At 46.7% G+C, this 21,283-nt stretch overlaps 3 protein-coding genes across 5 annotated transcripts; all 3 read right to left on the minus strand.

The window, feature by feature from the left end:
* Nucleotides 1-4,053: 4,053 nt before the first annotated feature.
* igf3 (insulin-like growth factor 3) lies at nt 4,054-9,198 on the minus strand. Its single transcript, XM_015968681.3, has 4 exons — nt 8,755-9,198; nt 7,924-8,068; nt 4,699-4,877; nt 4,054-4,623 (listed from the first exon to the last, which is right to left on the minus strand). The coding sequence occupies exons 1-4, from the start codon at nt 8,803-8,805 to the stop codon at nt 4,444-4,446; spliced, it is 555 nt and encodes a 184-aa protein (XP_015824167.1). The 5' UTR covers nt 8,806-9,198; the 3' UTR covers nt 4,054-4,443.
* Nucleotides 9,199-9,412: 214 nt separating this feature from the next.
* On the minus strand, nt 9,413-13,622 carry LOC107391384 (uncharacterized). Of its 3 annotated transcripts, none has more exons than XM_015968680.3 (3): nt 13,549-13,622; nt 11,958-12,500; nt 9,413-11,391 (listed from the first exon to the last, which is right to left on the minus strand). In XM_015968680.3, the coding sequence occupies exons 2-3, from the start codon at nt 12,483-12,485 to the stop codon at nt 10,900-10,902; spliced, it is 1,020 nt and encodes a 339-aa protein (XP_015824166.3). In that variant the 5' UTR covers nt 12,486-12,500; nt 13,549-13,622; the 3' UTR covers nt 9,413-10,899. The 3 variants fall into 3 exon arrangements, with proteins under 3 accessions (XP_015824166.3, XP_015824163.3, XP_015824165.3); XM_015968677.3 differs by having other exon boundaries at nt 13,466-13,612; XM_015968679.3 differs by having other exon boundaries at nt 13,542-13,582.
* An 880-nt stretch (nt 13,623-14,502) lies between these two features.
* Nucleotides 14,503-21,156, minus strand: LOC139061507 (uncharacterized). The gene is made up of 3 exons (XM_070545242.1): nt 19,926-21,156; nt 16,953-18,345; nt 14,503-16,316 (listed from the first exon to the last, which is right to left on the minus strand). Exons 1-3 carry the CDS (start codon nt 19,940-19,942, stop codon nt 15,561-15,563), a joined length of 2,166 nt encoding a protein of 721 aa, XP_070401343.1. The 5' UTR covers nt 19,943-21,156; the 3' UTR covers nt 14,503-15,560.
* Between the last annotated feature and the right edge of the window lie 127 nt (nt 21,157-21,283).

Below are 21,283 nucleotides of genomic sequence, written 5' to 3' on the forward strand. Positions count from 1 at the left end.
TATATATATATATTTATATTTATACAATATATATATAAATAAAATATGTATATTTTTTCCATATATATTTACATAAATATAAAATAAAATAGATTTTATTTATAAGGGCCTTTTACAGATCCAAAGGACACTTTACAGCAATAAAGAAAAATCTGATGCTTTTAACTAGTTTCTCAAACAACAAAGACCCATTAAACCTTAAAAATGACTAAACTGATTATAAAAATCACATAAATAAAAGCTCCGTGTGGCTTTTGCCTGTGAAAGGTGCTATACAAATAAAGATTACTTACTTACTCCAGACATGAATGTGCTCAGCCTAGCTGTTAGCCCATCCATCCTAAAGGGTTGAATCTCCATTTCTCTAAGAAGGCTGATCAACTCCAGGGCAACGGGAACTATTTATAGCTTTTACACAGAAACAGCCCTCAGAGTGACTGAAACCCGTTACCTGCCGACCCTCTGAGTGAACTCAAGGTGAGGCCATGTGAGGTCACAGTGACTGGTGAAACATAAGCAGAGCGTCTCGTAGCGCGGGTGGAACTACAATCTGTCCAAAACATCCAGAGGGGCTGATGCTCAGACAGAAAGAAAACAGATCTGATGCAGAACCTACAGGAGCCAGAACCAGAAGAGTTCTGGTTCTGGCTCCGAGTGCCTGGACTGGAGCTGATCCTTTATTGGTTCTAACTGAAGAATGTGCTCCACCACAAGTCTCCTAAACTCTGACTAATATCCTGTCCTGTGTCTCCTCAGGCTGCCGGTGCTGCAGCATTCCAGCTGTGGGGTGAAGTTCACGTCAGGTAACAGAAAGTCTGGATCACAAACAAAACACCTGAGTAAACGACAAACGGGAGAGAAATGACCTCTGACCCTAACCCTGATTGCTGCTAAACAGGAAGCAGAGCAGCTCAGATCAGAACAGAAACATCTTGATCTGACCCCAACGGCCAAATGTCCCTCGCCCTTCCTGAAACAGATGTTCACAGGTAAGTTTCACAGGTGAGTGGTGGTTGAAGCCCCGCCCACAGCGTGCTCTCAATCCATCTCAATAAATCTTACTCACCCTTTCCTGGGCTCTGTTCATTTGGGTCTTATTTATGCTGTCAGCTGTGAGCTCTGGTTGCCAAGGTGACACCATCCGCAGCATTTACACATCAGCTGACAGTCCTAATGACATCATTCTGTGGCTGTGAGCACCACGGCGTCTTCTTGTGAACATCAGAGTGAGATGAGCGCGTCACAGCACGCACTCATCAAAACGCTGTACAGAGGCCCAGAAGCTCTGAACAAAACCTTAAATGAATAATTAGAAAGCAACTAGAGCTACAGCAGAGGCTGAACTACAGCTGGTTCCATCGATGTGGTCGACCGGGTCACGTCTACACCTTAGATCGGTGCTTCTCCGCCCTGGTCCTCAGTGCCGCCGTCCTGCATGTTCATGCTTCCGCTGCAGCGCACCTGCTTCACTGATCTGCACTGTCTCCTTAGGATGACATCAAGTGCTGCAGAAGCCTGTTAATCACTCATTCATTTAAGGCAGGTGTGTGGCAGCAGAGAAGCAATGCTGTTGGAAACAGAAACATGCAGGATGGGGGGGGGGGGGGGGGGGGGCTGAGGACCATGACAAACACTGCCTTAAGATGGCGTCATGTTCATTGCACTCTCACATGAAGCAATGTCAGCAGCTTTACCTTCCACATTTTGCTGTCATTTTAAGGAAAATGAGCTGTTGCTGGCCACGCCCACTCATCCCCTACCCAAGCTGCTATAAGCTGAGAAGCTCCGCTACGCAGGAGAGGCTCGGTACCGCTGCTGCAGCCGCAGGTTTCTCCTACGAGACACACAGAGAGAGGGATTTCCCTGTTTGTGATGTCAGTAAATGTTAATCTTGTCACAGACAGAATCACAAAGTGCTTCACTTAGAGCAAAACAAATTAAAACATAAAGTCATAAAATCTTAAAACAGAAATAGATCTAAATCAGAAAGTTAGAAAATTATAAAACACCATAAAACAGATGAAAGATGATCACAAATCTGAGTTAAAAATAAGAAAGTAAAGGGTTTAGGTCAAAGCTGCTTTAAATAAAAGGGTCCAGACTGTCGACGCTGCGTGAGGATGAAGGAAAATCATTCCAGAGTCGGGGTGCAACAGTCTGGAAGGAGCGATCGCCTCGACTTTCATATCTGGTCTCTGTAACTTCTAGAAGGTTCTGATGTGTGGACCTGAGGGCTCGGGTTGGAGCAGAAGGCTTTAACAGGTCAGTAATGTAGGGAGGAGCGTGACCGTGTAGAGCCCTGAAAGTTCTAGTCAGGACTCTAAAATGAACTCTAGAGTTAACGGGTAACCAGTGCAGAGACGTCAGAACAGGAGCGATGTGTGCTCTTGTTTGCTCCAGTTAGGAGCCTCGCTGCAGAGTTCTGGACCAGCTGAAGGCGGTCGAGGGCTTTTAGTTAGAACGTGTCACAAACGGGGATTTTTTTCAAACTGCTCGTTTTAGGCACAAAACTTCTGAAACCAAACACCGACAGAACGCAGCTGAGCGGGTCTTTTCATATTTGGAGCGTTTATGGAGGCAGTGGACCCACAAGGACGGGAATGTGCAGTTGTGCTTCACGTCCCCTTTAGTTCTGTAGACCACTGACCCGGTGCTGATCACCGAGGTCAGTCATGCAGCCACGTTTACGTCAGAAGTAACGTGTTAGCCTGACTTCCACTTTCTACTCGTTTAGTATTTATTAAACTTCCATTTGTTGTTAGTTCTAGTGCAGCGTTTGCATTCCATTGGACCTTCGGGGCCACCGTACAACAGAGTTTTTAGTGTTCTTGCTGGTTATTCGTGCCTCCTAGTCTAACGTTTTCTGTTTTTATCACCCAGACCGTTAAAACATCCCGTCTACCGTGTCGTCTGCAGACAGTAGAACAGTTCAGGTGTTGTTCTCCTACACAAACAGGTTAAAGGGGTTACCCGAGTCAGAAGATGAGGAGAAACATCAACAGTTTGTCGCAGGGATCATTTTCTCAGTGAAGAACTGCTGGACTAGATGATCTCCATCAAAATAACACAAATAGTCAGCTCAGGGGTAAAAAGTACAGAAAAAGAGTTTCTTTCAGAGAAAAAAGCCAATTTAAAGACGATTATTTTGTTTTAATTTATATCGTTCAGTTTGGATGCAGCTTTGCGTCATAGAGCTCCGTGTTTGGGTGTCTGAGCAGCTCCAGAACCAGCGGAGCGGTTTTGTTTCAAGGTGGTTTAAAGAGGCTGACATCAGCTGACGTCCTTCAGTCAAACAAACCCAGAGATGGAAATCTGTTATGTTTGTCACAACATTCTCGTCATGTTGCTTCTGCAGCTTTTTGGATATTTTCCAGCTCGTTTGATTTAGGAAAATATTTGCTGATTTTAAATGTTGAGAAATCAGAATTAATCTGGACGTTTTAGCGTTTGTGCTGCCAGATCCATTCTTTTAGCAGCTGATTTACTGGAATAAATGATGTCACCAAACACTAAATCAATTATTTTGATGAACTCATTGAAATAAACAGACTCTCCATCGTTTATCTAGCGGTTTTTATCTTGTTGTGAAGCAGAGCGCTGATTTCAATCCTGCAGTGAGATTGTTGAATGTTTGTTTTATCAAATAACTTCAATTAACAAACAAAAACTTCAGCCAAGGTTTGTTTTATCTCATCAGAGGAGTTCAGCAGCCAGATGGGAATCGACGTCCATCCCCTTGTTTTTCTTCCAAACGTGAAGAGTATGAGGATAAAACATCTGGCGAAGCTGTGGTGGAGGCGTTTACTTCCTGTGAGGCAGAATAAAAGTTTCACCTCAAACAATAAATAAAATCTAATCTTTGAATTTTGATGGTTGGGCGAGAATCAGCCAGTTTTATCAAACAGCTCCGAGCAGAAAGTCACCGCGGCCTCCAGAGCGCCGAGAGCAGAGATAAGTTATGTCAGAGTCCACCGGAGCAGCGGGTTAAGTGTCACGCTGTGTCCGTGTGTGTGTGTGTGTGTTCATCCTGCACAAGAAGCACAAGACAAGCACTCCTAAAACTCACATTTATTGTACTCACAAAATAAATAAATAAATGGATGCAACAGTGTTATATAAAACGGGTTCGTGCGTAAAAACATGAAGCAGGAAACCTAAAAAGTTTCAGTCAGTAGAAAAACGTCCAAAGTGCTAAAATACGTTAAAAAACATGCAGAAAACCAGAAATCAGACCAGACTCAAGCGCCCGCCGCCGTGTGCAAACAGCAAGGGTGAGCAGCAGCAAGCAGCAGAACCCACATCCACACCTTCTAAAGGTGGAAACCGTTTACGACATCCGCGGGTCTGAATTCCTCCGAGGTTCGTTTGCACCTTTTGAATCTCTCTGTGACAGAAAGTCTGGAGCAGAAACATCAGCGGCCCGGTTTTGGTTGGGTTTGGTTCTCAGAGCGGCCCCGTGGAGGAAAATGGCGGCCGGCCGGTGGCGTTGGGAAAGGCCATCCTCCTGCGTGAAGACGAGCTTTTGGTTTTCTGTGGTTGTGCTTTCTCCCTGTAGCTCTCCCGCTTCAGGCTGTCCGGAGCGCCCAGGTTCTCCAGGAGTCTCTTCTGGAACGTCACCTGGAACTGCAGGACAGCGGTGAGGAGAGGACCGGTGGGCATAGAGACAGAAGCAGACGTGTGAAGGTGTTCTGGTCTCACCATGGCGGTGCTGGTGGGGGTGCGGGTTGTGGTTGTAGTGGTGGAAGTGGGCTCCTTGCTTTTTGGTTTGGCGCAGTACATCTCCAGATGTTGAAGTTCACATCCAGATGATTTACAGCACTGGTCCACAATTCCCTTCCCTCTGGGACGAGGACCGTACCCGGACCAGGAGCCTTTCCCTGCAGAGGCACAAACATCACAGCTCTTTCAGCTCCGCAGACAACAAGAGTCACAACATCTGATCACCTCCTGGAGGCAGCAGGCAGCAGCTCGGGGTCGCTCCGGTACTTTATCATCCTTCTGTTGTGGAAATGGTTTTGACATTTAACTCTGATAAACTGGTTAAACCTGCACCTTTTATTGAACTTGATTTATATTTTAAAAAGGATTTCACTGCTTTAAAATGATGACAGCTGAAGTTACTCAGAGCCGCTGCAGGAGGTCCAGAGCCCGAGTTAACTTGGACCTGTGAGATGATAATAATAGTTTCTGTACATTAAGCACAAGTCTGGATCTGGCCACCTTACCCCAACCCCAAACACTGACCATGCAACTGTACATCAGCTGCTGGGGAGATGTCCTGGAGCCAGCCACGCCTGGAAGGTCCCATCTAAAGTCCTGTTGATGATGAGGCGAGAGCCAAAGGTTAGCCCAAATCTGTAAAAATGAGTCACAGACGGGCTTCCTGGGTTTTAGATGAGAGTCCGTCAGAGACGGTTTAGTGATTTTCGGTGGCTGGTGAGGCGTTCCGCTGAGACGTAGGGATATAAAGCTGTTTTAGCGAATCTACAGAACAAGCTAGGTTTTAAACATAGTCACGGATCACTCACCCCTCCCCTCGGGTATCTTCCCTGAGACGCTTCTGCCGGAACAGGAAACCAGCGACGCCAGAGGAAACGAGCTAGCGCTAAACACCAGTCGCTGTTTTCTAGGTTGAAATGTCTATTGTTGCCCGTGATTTCAGACGGTGTTTTTCTTTTTGGGACTCTGCTTGTTTGCCCTAAAGTTGAAGAGGTAGCAGCCGGCTGTTTCTCCTCCTCCATTATTGAGCGGAGAACCTCTCACACCAGTGGTGTTCTGCATGGAGGACCCAGAGAAGTGCGGCGGTTCGGTGAGACCGACAGCCGGATGGTCCGATGGTTGCTTCCAGTCTAAAACGCGTTACTGGTGGAGGTTTTTAGACAAATGCAACAAAAACACTTTTTTTAATATCTCTACAATTTATTTATAGCTAAACAATGTTAGAACGTTCTAAAGAGGCATGAAAAAATATCTTAAGCTAACATTTTTTTCCAAAACTGCCGTTGCCGCTTCAAACTGTCAGTGTGTGATGGAGATGATCCTCGGCTGTGGTGACGCCCAAGTTTAGCTCATAAGCTGTAAAACCAACAGAATATCTGACCTTGTTGTGTTTGCTAGTGTTGGTTGGCTGTAGCGGCCATCTTGAATTGGAAAGAACACCTAACGATTCAGTTTAAAATCCCAACAAACCTTTAGAGTCTCCTTAAAGTTAGGAAAACTCGTCTGACTTAGGTCAGAAAACACGTTTGTGTGAATTTTAGTGAAAAGCGAAGCTACAGATGTTTCAGGATTAGAGAAAAGGCCCAGATCATCAGATTACACCAGATTACACAGGTTCCACAGGGTCTGACGCTCGGACTTTAACAGTTTAGGTTTTACATGCTTAGAGAGGTAAAGATCTATCACGTTATGCAGATGATACTCTGCTGTTTTCATGCATGAGACCAGATTACCCGCATTTATCCAGATGTAATCTCTTCGTACTCTCACCGCTGGAGTCAACAGCAGCTGGATTGCAGGCTGCGGTTTAGTAAAACTGATTTTGTAAAACTACGCTTGCTGCAGCTTCATGAATGTTTGAGTCTCCACCTTTAGGGTAGTTCTCCGTGCTGGAGAGCAACTGGAATGCTTTGATCAGGATGGTGTAAACCGGAGCAGAAATCAGCTGCAGACAGAGACAGGACCACATGAAGCTATTGATCACACGCTCTGGTTCTGGCTTTTATTTACAGCCTGACTCAATAAAGCCGATTTCACACAGGAACGCTGGAGAATTCCAGGAGAATGTGGGGAGAATCGGGAACGGGACTCCTGTCTGCTGCTGAGGGAGATTTTCTTCTGGAAAAAAAAAAAAATCCTCCCATCCCAGGGAACTCCGCGGCACTTGGTCCAGGATGTGGACGGCGGTGGTGGGCGTGGCTAAAGTGAGCTGTAGCTGGTTTCCAGCGGCAGACGGAGCAGGTTAGAGCTCCTGCTGTTCCTCCTCAGCTGTGTGAGAACGCTGAAAGGCTCTGAGATAACGAGTGTTTTAACAATAATCCTATCACACACCGAGGCACCGTGTTCTGCTGCCGTGTTGGTGGACCTGCTCACGGCTGATAGCAGCCGTGGAGCGGCCTTGGTCAGAGCGGACGAAAGGTAATCAGGTGAAAGGGCTTGTGGGTAGCAGCGGGTGGAGACGATCCTCTGCACCTGAGCGTGTCTGGTGTGGTTTTTACTGGAGGGCCAGAGGTCGTTTGTTAGTTGTCGTCGTCGTCGTGCCGCCGATACCGGCTCTGAGGTCCATCTGTGATTTGGGCTCGCTGGCCGTGACGGTATCGGTGTTATAAATCGGTTTCAGCCTTCAGGACTTTGGTTCTAAACACCTCCAGACAGCAGGCCTGGTGTCGACATCTACCTGGTGTCTCTGTTCAGGCAGAAAAACCTTTTATCAGGAATTATTTTAAAATGTTTATGACACTTTTTACCATTCGAATGTTTGTTTTCCCACAAAGAGCAAGAAGAAAAGCTTCCAGCATCATCAGTGTGGATTTGTTTAGTCTGCCTTATGGAGACGTTTCAGCAAACATCTCATTCTTGTTGTGAATTAAGACTAAAGTTTATTATTTTGTACTTTGTACTTTTAAAGAGCTGCGCCCCCCCCCCCCCCCCCCAAAAGACAACAAGGGTTTTCAATTCAACTCAATGAGCAGAGAAAGTACTGAGACTCCTCTCTCGGCAGACCTCATGAGCCGACTCCTCCCCACACAGACCAGAGCTGGACGTTTGTGAAGCTGCATCAGGAGAAAAGTCATGTTCATCATAAACGCCGGCACATCCTGCCTCAAAGCAGGATGAGAGGAAATAAAGACTTCACATCAGATCACACTCAGGCCTCAGGAGGACCTCCATCCCATAATAGAACAGGGTGAGAGAAGAACCCACCTAAGTAGATCCCTCGGTCCCCGCAGACGAAGATGAGGTCGCTGAGGAGTTCGGAGCCACAGCGAAGTCTGGCGGCCTCCGACGAGAGCGGCCAAGCGGCCAGACACATGCTGGAGTAGAACACGCAGATCCGAACACACGAGACCTGGAACACGGAACCGGAACCCGTCACGGGTTCAGAGACACGCTTCAGATTCAGACATGAAGATCCAGTTCAGGTGTTGTAGTGGTAACAACAACAACACAATAATAATGTACAACTTTGCTTTAGATTGGTCTCCAGCTTTTCCCGTTTCCGTCACCTGGGACTGAAACCTCAGCATCCATGCTGGACCATCGAGCAGCCTCATTAAAACGACTGATTACTCACATTAAACTAACCCATTACTACACTTTATTCCCAGTACTACACTCTGATGGTAAATCACAAACTTTTTCTGGTTTAAACTCCAAATCAAAATGGATTCAAGTGATTTTTCTCATGCTGTGATCATAAAACTCTGAACCAGTAATTAGACCGGCCCCGTGGTCCACAGCAGACGCACCAAACCTTTTTAATCCCAACAGGAATGATAACCGTGTTCATTAACCTTAAACATCAGCCTTTCCTGACAGTAAAGTTGTCTCTGTAAGAATCTTTAATCACATTTTTACATCAAACTAACGACTTTAACAAGAATCTGGTTTTAGTGCTTAAAGTCACACGTGAACGGTTCAGGTTTAACTTTACTGAACGGGATCAAGTTAAAATAAAGGTGGTTTCATGAGCTACGGCCCAACTTTTCCACCATCAGTAAAATCAAAGTTCTGGTTCGGGTCTGCAGGTCTTACCTTGAGTGTGAGCGCTCTGACGGGACGGCGGCGGGAGGAAGAGGAGTGCATCCTGTCAGTGGACCCGCTCCGGAAGACCTGCAGGCTTATATAGAGGTAGGAGGCTGGGGGGGGGGGGGGGGGTGGAGGCCTGCAGCAGCGAGCCACGCCCCCGCCTCCTCCTCCCTGCACATGGTGAATCTCCTCCAGAAACACAATCAGATTATTTGCTGTCTTGTATCTCTGCTGTGGCTCAAACAGCAAACTAAAGCTGCTCTAAGGCTGCAGGACGACTAAAACAAAGCGTGAATCATCCTTGTGCCGTTTTTAGTCACGTTTACCCTTTACCTGCAACAGGTGAAGCCCCTCCCACGTTCTGGTCTCCTCTGCTTTACCCCTGAAATGTCAACGTGTCCAAATACCCCAGGACGACGGCGTGTTGGGGAACCGCGCTTTAAGCGGAGGGTTGCAGGTTCGAGTCCCGTCTGTCATAGTCGTCGTGTCGGGACGGGTGGGGCCGGTGTACGGCACCAGCATGTCCCGGGCCAGCTGCGGCCACGATGGAGCTCATCACCAGTGAGTGAATGAATAGATGTGTTGTAAGGTGCCTTGGGGGGTTGTGGAACCCCAGAAAGTACTGCATCAAATGCAGGCCAGTTACCATTTCACAACGATGGGATGTTTCGTTAGAAAAGAACATTTATTTTCTAGTGAATGTTTTTATTTACATTCTTAAAAACAGACGAATGAATAAAAAACGGAACATAAAGTCAGAAACCTCTCAGGTGGTGGCCAACGGCCCCCGGGCCACACGTTGGACGCTCCTGCCTTTGGGACTGAACCCAGGGTGTTAGTAGTGCTAAAGCATCAGAACCCGGTTCGGAATTACGCGAGTCCGGGATCCGGGTCTTCTGCCGTTTCCTTTTAGAAACGCTGCTTTGAACATTAAACTAAAACTAGCAGATTAACAAAAGACTGGATTTCCTTTCATCTTTTCTATTTTCAGAATGCTTTCATTTGTCAGCATTTCTGGTTTTTCTACCGCTGAGGTGGACGGCCACAGGCTGCAGCCAGGAGCTGCTGGGCGTGCCGACATGTTCAGGAACGCCTGACTGACAAAACTCTGGAATAAAACAAATTTCCACGAGCCCTCAGGTTTCAGGAGGAGATAGGCCCATTCATGACAGAAGGTTACTGGGAATACTGGGATACCCACACTCAAAACAGCCCCAGCTCCCTACCAGGGCCGTTTTCTGGGGTCAGGTTCCTGTTTTGCCTTTTGTCCCTGTTGCAGGAACCAAAGGGGATAAATCCTGACTCCAGATAAGGGTTCTGGTTCCTGGACCAGGATTTAGAGGAGGAAACATCTAAACCTGTGAGACTAAACTGGTTTTAAAGCTATATGTGGTGGAGACATTCTCAGACCAGTTTAACAGAAGAACAGAAACATCACTGCTGCCCCCTGGAGGTAGGAAAACCAAACTACAACAGTCTCCTCCACCTGCTTTCAGTGGATAATTTACATCTTCTCAACCTGCTGTCTGTAAAACACGCAGAGCCTGCAGACGCTGCACAGGGCAGAGCCTGCAGACGTCATGCAGGGCGGAGCCTCCAGACCCCGCGCCTGCAGACGCCGCACAGGGCAGAGCCTGCAGACGTCATGCAGGGCGGAGCCTCCAGACCCCGCGCCTGCAGACGCTGCACAGGGCAGAGCCTGCAGACGTCATGCAGGGCGGAGCCTCCAGACCCCGCGCCTGCAGACGCTGCACAGGGCAGAGCCTCCAGACCCCGCGCCTGCAGACGCCGCACAGGGCAGAGCCTGCAGACCCCGCGCCTGCAGACGCCGCACAGGGCAGAGCCTGCAGACGTCATGCAGGGCGGAGCCTCCAGACCCCGCGCCTGCAGACGCTGCACAGGGCAGAGCCTGCAGACGTCATGCAGGGCGGAGCCTCCAGACCCCGCGCCTGCAGACGCTGCACAGGGCAGAGCCTCCAGACCCCGCGCCTGCAGACGCCGCACAGGGCAGAGCCTGCAGACCCCGCGCCTGCAGACGCCGCACAGGGCAGAGCCTGCAGACGTCATGCAGGGCGGAGCCACCAGACCCCGCGCCTGCAGACGCTGCACAGGGCAGAGCCTGCAGACGCTGCGCCTGCAGGCGTCTGGAGGCTAAAACATGGCCGACGAGTAGAAAGCAGCGGTGTCCTGCATTAGCTTGGCTTTCAGGTGAGCAATCCGCTCCTGGTTTTCCAGCGTGGTGAATTCTAAATCACTGAGCATCGATGAGGATCCAGCAGATGACTCGATCCTGGTCCAGGTCTGGTCCACGCTCCGGTCCACGCCCGGACCGTCTGTCTGTGTATCCGGGTCGTTCCAGGCAGTGCCGGGGATGTCTTCCTCCCCAACGTCGTGCATCTCGTAGCTGCTGGTCGGGATTCTCTGGTCCTCCTGAGAGGGAGCCAGAACCGGCTGCAGGGCTGCTTCCTCTGAGACCGGTTCTGGTCGGAGAACTTTAACCAACGGTACGTCCTTGTTGTCAGAGGGCTGAGGAGAGGAACGCTCTGACCCCACCATGGATCCGACTTTTCTTTTTAACACGACGTTGGCTTTGATTTGAGCTGCAGCGTGTTTGACCTTGGCTCTGCCGTCGCTGAGCAGCACCTGGAACGAACCAACATCGCATCAGCTCATCTTCTACCAACGGTTCCTCCAGCTGCAACCATCTTCACCTCCTCCCAGCCTGGTTACAGCAACACCTGAAGCTTCTTAAGGAGGACCAGGGCGCAGATGTGTGATGAAACCATTTTGGTTATTTTATTCTAGTAAAACACATTTTGGTGCTTTAAGATCAAGAAGAACTTCATGTTTTCCGAGGGTTTGGGGCCTCGCTGATTCTGCTTTAAGGCGAGTCTCATCCTAACAACTGCTCTCTCTACGCGTTAACTCCTAAAGCCGCTCAGATGGGAGCTGAAACTTCTGCAAGGATTTTTTCTGACCCTGCTGGGGTCACTGAGACCTGGAAAACCTTATGAACCTCACCTGCAAGTGTTTTTTTTTTTTACCAGGTCATTCATTCATTTATTTATTGTGCCTGAAACATTCACAACCAGAACAGAAGTAAAATAGTCCTGGTCCACACCTGCTCTGGACTCTTCTACCTAACCAAATAAGAAGTTTGGAGTTTTCTCTCCTCGTTTGTTGCTTCTGTGGTTTAAAGATTCGGTTACCTGCTTCGACTTTCCAGAAGGCAGCTCAGATGGCCGGGAGGATGTCTGGAGCTCACGTGTCTTTGGTTGACCATGGTTCTCCGTGGACTTCCTGGTGCACAGGTAGATCAGGCCGTTGTAGATGAAAACAGCGTTCTGGCTGACCAGCGGGGCAGAGTCCTGACGCAGAGGTGGGGTTTTAGAAAACTGTGCTCCAGAGATGTTCGTCAGAGCCTCCCAGGCTGCTCGACTGGAGGAGCCAAAACTCATCTGCTGACGAGCTAATCCGGCTTGAATCTTTGCTTCCAGCAATGACTTTGTGTTTTCTGCAGAGCCTCTGTCTCGACCCGAGGCCGGTCCCTGGTCTTTCCTCCTGAGGATGACAGGACAGATACATGTGACGTCTGGAGAGCCTGCAGACATCCTGGAGGCTTTGCCGTCAGCGAGACCCATCTTCCTGAGCACAGGCTTTGGGAGATTCTGCAGGGGGAGGATCATCACTTCAGCAGCCTTGGGAATGTAAACATCTAGTTCTTTATGCACGTCCATTCTTTCTGAGGTCACCTGTGTGAAGAAAGATTAAACGCTTTACTTGTCAGAAAGCAAGTTCCAGTCCGGTTCTGCTGATGAAAACACAAACAAGGACAAAAAGCACAAGAACAAAGTTAATCTGTTTTCTGTGTCGACCAGCTCGGTGGCCCAGTGGTAGAGTCCATCATGGGACTGGGAGGTCGTGGGTTTCAATCACACCAAAGACTTTAAAAATGAGACCCAACGCCTCCCTGCTTGGCACTCAGCTTTGAGGGGTTGGATTGGGGGGTTTAAACCACCGAGGGGTTCACCAGCACAGCTGTGTCTGCAGCTCACCGCCCCCCCAGGGGATGGGTCAACAGCGGAGAGCAAACCACACGCACCAGTGTGACAACTAGTGGGAGTGTACCTTGGGTTTGAAGTGACCTCAACATCTGCTTCCTCCTTAAAAATTAATGAATAAATGCTGCAATAAATGTTCAGGAACAACTAGTGATCACTGACTAGAGAGAAAACACCCCAGTGGGGTCTCGGGCAGCGGGTTCTGCCTCCATCCGTCACCGGGACAGCGGTGTGGGACACCCGCAGATGAAGCAGGTCAGACATGCTGGATGTGAGAGAATGCAAACCCACCTATCAGCTGGGAGGGTTTCTAACTTCCTGTAAAAGGTTAACAAAATGAAGCTAACCGAGCCCTCCAACAACTGCTTCTCGGCTCTGCTGAGGTTAAAGTTCAATATTTGAACTGAATTAATGACAAATTAAATGTATTTTCTGAAAGATGAAAAACGTTCCGTTTTATATTTTATTTCTTTGCGGAAGACTACATGATCTACCAAAGCCATTTCACTCCCCAAAATAAAACCTAACCATCGTTGACCGACAGGCTATACGTTAGTTTGGTTTCTCAGTCAAATATTTAGATAAAAAATAAAGTTATTTTGAAAACAGTTCGGTTTCTCCGAAACTCGCACGAGGAAATAAAAACTTATTGTTACCGACGTCACGTAACTCCACCGAATCCCAACCTGGACGACGCCCGGTGGCACAAAACTAAACCTAAACTAGGCTTACCGCGCACCTTCACGAGAACGCTCCGTCTGTTTCCGGTTTAAACCAGACGGAGTAAAACGCTGCTTCCGGCACGACATCCGGCTTGCTTTGGATCATGTCTTTCAAAATAAAAGAACCCAAATGCGACGTATCAAAGTGTCCACACCATCGACATCTATACACACACACAGACTGAATAAATACTAAATATTGTCGTAACTATACAAAGTTCTTGTAACAAATTCTTACCAATTATGTTCATTTATTTATGAATTGTTTGCTGTTTTCGCGACTGTTACGTTCTAGCGAATTTTGTGACCACCGTGAGTTGATGCAACAGCGCCCCCTGGAGTGGGGTAGGACTAACTTGTGGCTCTATTGGTGTTGAGTTGTTTTTATCTTCTTGCTATAAACTTTAATAGTCCTGTGACATTTTATATTAAAATAACACAGCATACTGGGATCACTTAAAATTGGCTTTGTTTTCCATAAAACACCAGAAATGAGTCTGAGAAGCAAATATATGTGGTGAACAGGACATGCAGACACGTCAGAGATAGAAATGGAAATGATGAATGTTTTTTCTTCGAAAGACACATTCAGCAGCCGATTCCAGCCCGACGCTCATGTAACGTCTGAAGAAGGTGCTCGTAAAACCTTGATTCCCATCCCTGCACATCCTGTTCATTTGCTACAGTTCCTACTCAGAATAATTACACACACGTTTCTATGGAGAACAAGAACATTTTCAATGTGATCCCAAACGCTGGAATGGAGATTTAACGGTAAAAAATTTCACTCCAACGCAGAAAACTATTTTGATGTTGATTAAGTTTGCATCACGATGTAAAATCATGCACATTCATACAATAATATGGAAATAGTAATTATTTGTCATCAATATTATTAACAGTGATGAATCGTCTATTTAGTCAAGCCCATGTATACACAGACATTTTACCAGAACTATAGAACACTCTCCTTCACTGTTAGTCTTTATTATTCTCCAATTTACTCAATTCATTCACTTTCTATTCATTTACAACCATTGTGTAAGCATGAGCCTGTAGATGGTTGCTCCCTGGACATTCAGTGTGATGAAAAAACCAAACCTTGTACTGAACACAAGCACTGGTCTGCAGCAAGAGCTGGAACTTTTATTTCTGTCTAAAACAGGTCACAGCTGTTCGTCACAGAGCAGAACACTGAAGTTAGTAAAGATTAGTGTGCGATCATTTCAACTAAATCAATCTGAACAATAAAATATGATCTTTAACATCCGTGAGGTTCGTTTTGTGTGCGTTAGAAAAACAGGTTTCACCTTATTAACTAAATTATTAGTAGTTTTACAAAAACCAGCAGCAGGTCTCAGACGTTAAGGACCAAGTTCACTTCTTTTTTTATCGGCATCTCGCTCTCGTAGCAATGATGCCTCCGAAGTCATACTCTGGGGAAAAAAAGCTCTGGCGCTCCTGTTTCAGGAGCTAGAATGAAACAAAATCAGAGGAGAGCTTCAGACGACAGGATCTGGAGTCTTTATTTCCTGATATCTGGACATCTCTACCCTGATTGGCTGACAGCAACCCGACTCTACCACTGACTCTGTTTGCTCTTTAATGTTGATGTTTTACCTCCACAAATAACACAAGCCTGGAGGAGTTCTGCTGTGTGGTGAAGTTGCTATTGCTAACGGTTAGCTTCTACTAGCTGAGAAGTTCTCTGCGGTTTCCTGGACGCTAGACAATAACAGCCTTCCCCGTCGTGACCCAAGATGGGTGAGTCCATGGATGTTAGTGACAGGGTGACGTAGATCTGTCAGGATTTTCTATCCTAGAGTCTGTTTTCTATTAGCAGCTAAGGCAGGAGATAGGTGTAGGAGACTATTTTTATGTTCAGCCTGCATGAAACTCTCAGAGACCGATCATTTTTCAACAATAATTAAAAAGGGTTCCTTGGTGAACTTGGTCTTTAAAGGTTTTGCTGAAGGCACATAACCAGTTTTCCAAAGACGGTTAAAGAGACTAGATCATTTGGAGACATTTATGTCTCTTTCACTCCCTGAAGTCCTTTGAGACGTCCTGTCTCTTTGTGTCCGCTAAAATTGTCGGTGGACGTGGAGGACAAACCCGCTGCTTCATGTATTTGACAGTTCTGGTAGCTGATCTTCACAGATGTTCGTCCATCTTTTCTAGAAGCTTTGGCTTTTCCTACTCGCTTCCCTGTCTCCTCCGTGATGAACATCCATGCCTCCAGCTGCTCTAAACTCACTCCCGACTTAAGTACGGGATGCAGAGCTGCCGGGATGCAACACGGACACATGGTGCGCCTCCTCGTCCGGCCAACCCGTCTCGTTTTTCTGCTGACGTCCACACACGTCTGCACCTGCAGACTGTGAGTTGTTCCCTCTGATCTGACACTTTCATCTGGGAAATCTTCATCTATTGGTTCCACGTAACCTTTCTCAGATGACCTCTGACCTGTCCAAAAGCTCTCCTGAGGCTTTGAGTGGAAATTCAAACTGTCCAGAGGCCCGGTCTTTGTGTGGAGAGGTGCTGAGAGCCCACGGCCAGTCCCGTTTAACTTCTCAGGAGTCGTTTTGTTTTCTTTCAAGCGTTTTGTTGCTTTTCTATTATCCTCCAACAACCGTTCTGCTGCTGCTTCATCCAGCTTCTGTAGGAAAACTTTCACATCAGACGTAATCCCAAAGATCCGCCTGAGCTGCTGGTCGGACCTTGGGCAGAGTTCTGGTTCTGGTGCCGGTGGGGAAGTCCTGTGAGGAGCAGAAAGTCTGGAATCCTGCAAGTAAGAAAACAAAAAACATGAAAGTAGATGAAACATGTGGCCTGAAGCATCAGAGACAAACCAACACAGGAAAAGTCCTGCTGGGGAAGGAGGGAAAATCAATCAATCCCAAAATCAGGATGAAGCATCATCTCTGGGAAGAAGGGATGTAAGAAAATACTGATATGGTAATATATCGCAATACTTTTTCCTGCAATTTTATATCGATAATCAAAAGCCGTGCATCAAATTTTTGTAAGAACTAACTTGCAAACATTATTTTCTTCTCTTTTGGTGCAATTCAAACACTGACCACTAGATGGCAGCAGTGCCTGGGCTTGGCTCCACATTTGTAATGTAAATCCCGGTTACGGTGCCGATAGCTCACGTTAAACGTGTTAGGGATCGGTCTGGACTGTTTATTTAAATTCCTACAATAAATTCAGTCTAAATACGTCGCTAATATCATCTGGCTGAATGTATCGAGACATATCGTATCGTCTCTCCCGTCTACGCATCAAATCGCCAGAACTTCACCAGTACGCATCCCTGCTGGGGAGGAGTCTCAGCTGCAGGGTGAGGAGAAAAAGGCATAAATAAATAAATAAATAAATAAATAAATAAATCACAAAGCATCTGGAGAGAGCTCACCTGTAGCGTTTGAGCCGCTGGACGTCCCGTCTCCGTGTCCCTCACCACGTGACCAGCTGGACGTCCCGTCTCCGTGTCCCTCACCACGTGACCAGCTGGACGTCCCGTCTCCGTGTCCCTCACCACGTGACCAGCTGGACGTCCCGTCTCCGTGTCCCTCACCACGTGACCAGCTGGACGTCCCGTCTCCGTGTCCCTCACCACGTGACCAGCTGGACGTCCCGTCTCCGTGTCCCTCACCACGTGACCAGCTGGACGTCCTGTCTCCGTGTCCCTCACCATGCTGTCCAGCTGCAGATCTGAGATGCTGAAGAGACTCTGTGTGCTGGACATGTTCATCTCTGTTGGAGCGTGGACATCAGTCACCTTGCTGATGGACATGTTCTGACCCAGTCCTCCTCCTCTCAGAACCGGAACATCAGCTTGGCAGCTGGAGCGGCGTGCAGCTGCTTGCCTGGAGCCAGAGTCCGATCTGGGTGGAATATACGATACAAAGATGACGTTTTCTTCATCCTGATGAGAGACGGGGGATGTCTCAGAGGACGGAGCTGGCTCCTCGTCATCGTCACACAGATCGATTACATCATTTGAGTGGTTCTGAACTCTTGGGTTCTGCCCCGTTTGGGTCACAGCTGGATGGCGGGACCGCGGTGCTGCGGAGGACGAGCCGTTATTTTGGGCAACGAAGAACACCCTCCCCTCGTACATGACCAGGGCGTTTTCTGCCCCCCCGGCAGCCCGGGGAGCTCCTGAAGGAGAACTTAAAGGTGATGTAGTCTCAGCTGCACGCCCCTCCACCTCCTCGATCTCCCATCTTATGGGACTGCTGGGCCTTTCTGAAACCTTTGGAACCAGTTTTAAGTGTGGTTCAGCTCCTCTGGGAAGATCTGGGCTGGATGGGAGCTTGAGAGAAGGTGTGGGGTTGATTCTGCTTGGTTCAGGCACAGCTTGGTTCATGGTGGTGACGGGTGACACGTACACTACTGTGGGAGTAGAGCTGCTGGAGGAGGAGGTGAAGATCTGGTCTTTGATCAGAGGGGGGAGCTGGGACACGGGGACTCTCTGGACTTGTGCGTTGGGAGGGATCTTAAGGAACTGACCTCTGGGAAGGGCTGGAGAGCTCACCATCACTGGAAGTTGATGTGAAGGTCTGGTGGGAGGAGCTGCCCGAGGTGGACGCTTGTTTACCGAGTCCAAACGGGCAGAACGCATTTGACCGGGGACGACGTTAGCAGCAGAAACCGTCCCTCTGGACAAGTCTTGAGTGACAGCGCCGGTTTCAGTCACGGGGACTGAGGACTTCTGTCCGTTGACTATTTTAATAGGAATCAGCTTCATGATGTTCCTTCCATCTGCTCCAACAGCGGGCGTGGCCTGGTAGAAGACCCGCGTCCTGAAACAAACAGCAGGAGCAGAGAAACGTTTCCATGGGGAATGAAATGGTCTGCTTTAGTAGTTTGATTCTGCAGGATTCTACAAGCCCAATGATTCAAAACGTATGGAATCAGCTGAGATCAGCTAGCTTGAATTTCTTACGGCATTATTGTTTGTTTTTAGTAGTTCTGAATATATCTGGTGGTTTATTGTTCATTTGTTTTACCTCCATCTCGTCTCATCTCTTTAGTTTTCTTAGGTTTTCATTTCTCCACGGTGAGGTACGATTTGACTGTAAGTTTTTTGGTTTTGAGTGGAGCGAGCAGGTTAAGAGCTGACTCTAGTCTTCTGTTAAAATCATCAATAAGGGCGTCGCCAGGGGCGGAGACGTTACTTGGAGGGATGTTGTTAAAAGCTTCAAGAAAACCAGCGGCCACTTCAGGGGTTAGATGACGCTTCCTTACAGTTCTCACAGAGGGCCCGCACTGGATTACGCTGGTGACGTTAAAAAATACACAACAGAGGACACCCCAGTGGACAGGCCATGCGTGATGACCAGGTCCAGGGTGTGTCCTCTGTTGTGAGTTGGCTGCGTGACTTGTTGGGTAAAATCCATATAATTCAAGATGTTTAAAAAATCTGTGACTAAAGGGTCCAAAAGGTTATCCACGTGCAGATTAGGAGCTGTGTAAAACAGATAAAAACTCTTGAATAAAAGGTGCACTCTGTCTAGGAGGCCTGGAAACAGTGACACATCAAATCTGAGGAATACCAAAAGCAGCTGCAGTGAATTCAAAAGTGTTAAAATGATCAAATAAAACAGATTTTGCTAAAAGTGTTGATGAACTTGGAAAAGCAGTCCCGCCTCCCCTTTTCCCTTTCCTCGTTGAAGAATTGAAATTAAAATCAGGCGGGGAGGCCTCTGTGAGGAACTCAGCCATGTTTCAGTTAAAAATAAACACTGAAGATTAAAATCTAAATTCAGAAGAAACACAGAATAAATACACAAAACATACACCGATGTGGATCTCGTTTTTATTAGCTTACTCAGTTAAATCCCACCCAGCCCCTCAGAGCTAGTAACAATAGTAATAATAATAATAATAATAATAATATTAAACACCGTCTCCATCTGACAGCCAGGAAAAACTACATAAAGGCACCAATTCACTCAAGAATTTTCAGAATAAAGTCTGGATAAAAACAAAGCATCTTTGGAATTATGTTGGTTTTTAGTTCTGACATTATTTATTAATTTTTAGAAACTTTATCAAACAAAGAACTCGTTCATCCAATCACAAACCGCAGTAATTATTAAATAAACCCTTTAAACTAAGAAGTTAAAGTACACGCAAAGTTAAACACATTTATTCAACATTCGGGGTTTGAGATTTAACAAGGTGAGGCGGGATTTCAGAAACCCACGAGTATAAATATTTATAATGTAAACATGTATATAAAATTATGCATGTTAGTCATCATTAGCATCATCAAAGCGCCAAAAGTTTTGTGCAATTAAAAAAACGCGTGCATTTGCTCGTCTAGCCTGTTCATTTTACCGACCCTCCTTTTAGTTAGCTAGTAGTAAACAGCAGTTACCTCTGACGCGCCTCCATCCTTCCTCCGGTCAGGAATCCGTTTTTATCGGGTAAAATAACAACAAGGACCTGTGTAATTCCTGGAGTCTGGGACCTGTCGGTGTTTCTCAGACGTGAAAACCTGACGGACTAATAGTGCTCCACATTCTCGTTTCCGTCTCTAACGTTTTAAAATCAAGCTTTTGCTCATCTAATTACAGCAAACGTCACACAAAATACGTCTTTTCATTCCGAGCAATTGTTCTTTTCGTGTTAATATTTCCTTCTGGAGGACCATCAACTGTCTGTGTTGGTCTCAAGTCTTCTTCTGCTTCCTTAAAAAAACACCGCAGATGCGCGCGCAGCACCACACCGCCCTCTGCAGTCATATTTGTTAATTGCAACAACAGTTACAGTTTGGCCAGCCTTGTTTTTCTGAAGGGTTTTCCTGTTTAATCGTTGGTTGTTATGATAAAATACGTTTATATAGGAGACACTGCAGTGATACTTGAGAAGTTTATAGGATTTACAGAAAGTGTGCAATAACTTTAAACTAAATTAGGCAGGTGCATTATTTAGGCACCACAATCAAGAAGTTAACTCAACACTTAGTAGATCCGCCTTTTGCAGAAATAACAGCTTCTGAATGCTCTTTAATCAGCAGGCAATTAACAGATGAAAGATGCAGATCAACCATTTAATCAGTTGTGTTGGAGCAGAGAAATGGCAAAAACATGCTGGGAGCCCTACTGGACTAGGGTTGTCCACCCCGGCTCTGGAGTTTCTGTCCAGCTGACAGACCTCACAATACCAGCCTCTTCTGTTCCACCGGACATCAGAATGGAAATAAAATAACTCAAAATGAGCTTCAGAAAAATACTGTTGGAAATTAAAAATGTTGTCCAGTCATGTTTTCAGGTAACCTGTGAGTCATCAGAACTAAAGCAACAACCAGCAGGGACACACTAGGGAACAGAACAGCTGTCTCATGACAGTGTTGTGTGTATCGTGTTAATGAAAACTCACGTGACATCACATATTTAATCTCTAATTAGCTCAGAAGATAACGAACTGCCACCTGAAATAGTGATAATAAAACAAAGGAAAACTCGAACGTTTAAAGGCAAAAGCAGAAGGCACGTTTTAGCAAACAGCTTTCGTTCAGCATCAGTTTTGTTGTTTTGATGTTTTTCCCTTTTATCATCCTCACAACTGTAGCGTCACACTTTACAGCGTCACTACTGCATTTGTAATTATGACCAATAAGCTGTGATGATTCCATATAAACATGGAATATCAACCTGACTGATCTTTGAATGTTTAACCAGAAGAATTTAGGATTATTTGATCAGGGATCATAAACACACTTCGTATTAATTC

Source organism: Nothobranchius furzeri, chromosome 15, assembly GCF_043380555.1.
Source record: "Nothobranchius furzeri strain GRZ-AD chromosome 15, NfurGRZ-RIMD1, whole genome shotgun sequence".
Lineage (NCBI taxonomy): Eukaryota > Metazoa > Chordata > Actinopteri > Cyprinodontiformes > Nothobranchiidae > Nothobranchius > Nothobranchius furzeri.

What these genes read in the sequence shown, in the direction of transcription:
- igf3 (XM_015968681.3), bottom strand. Translation starts at nt 8,805, where the DNA reads ATGCACTCCTCTTCCTCCCGCCGCCGTCCCGTCAGAGCGCTCACACTC. An exon ending in GGACCGAGGGATCTACTTAG is followed by an intron (nt 4,878 to 7,923) that starts GTGGGTTCTTCT and finishes GTGCCTCTGCAG; the next exon opens with GGAAAGGCTCCTGGTCCGGG. An exon ending in CCCCCACCAGCACCGCCATG is followed by an intron (nt 4,624 to 4,698) that starts GTGAGACCAGAA and finishes GCTGTCCTGCAG; the next exon opens with TTCCAGGTGACGTTCCAGAA.
- LOC107391384 (XM_015968680.3), bottom strand. Translation starts at nt 12,485, where the DNA reads ATGGACGTGCATAAAGAACTAGATGTTTACATTCCCAAGGCTGCTGAA. An exon ending in CTTCTGGAAAGTCGAAGCAG is followed by an intron (nt 11,392 to 11,957) that starts GTAACCGAATCT and finishes GGTTCGTTCCAG; the next exon opens with GTGCTGCTCAGCGACGGCAG.
- LOC139061507 (XM_070545242.1), bottom strand. An exon ending in CAGCGGCTCAAACGCTACAG is followed by an intron (nt 16,317 to 16,952) that starts GTGAGCTCTCTC and finishes TCTTACTTGCAG; the next exon opens with GATTCCAGACTTTCTGCTCC.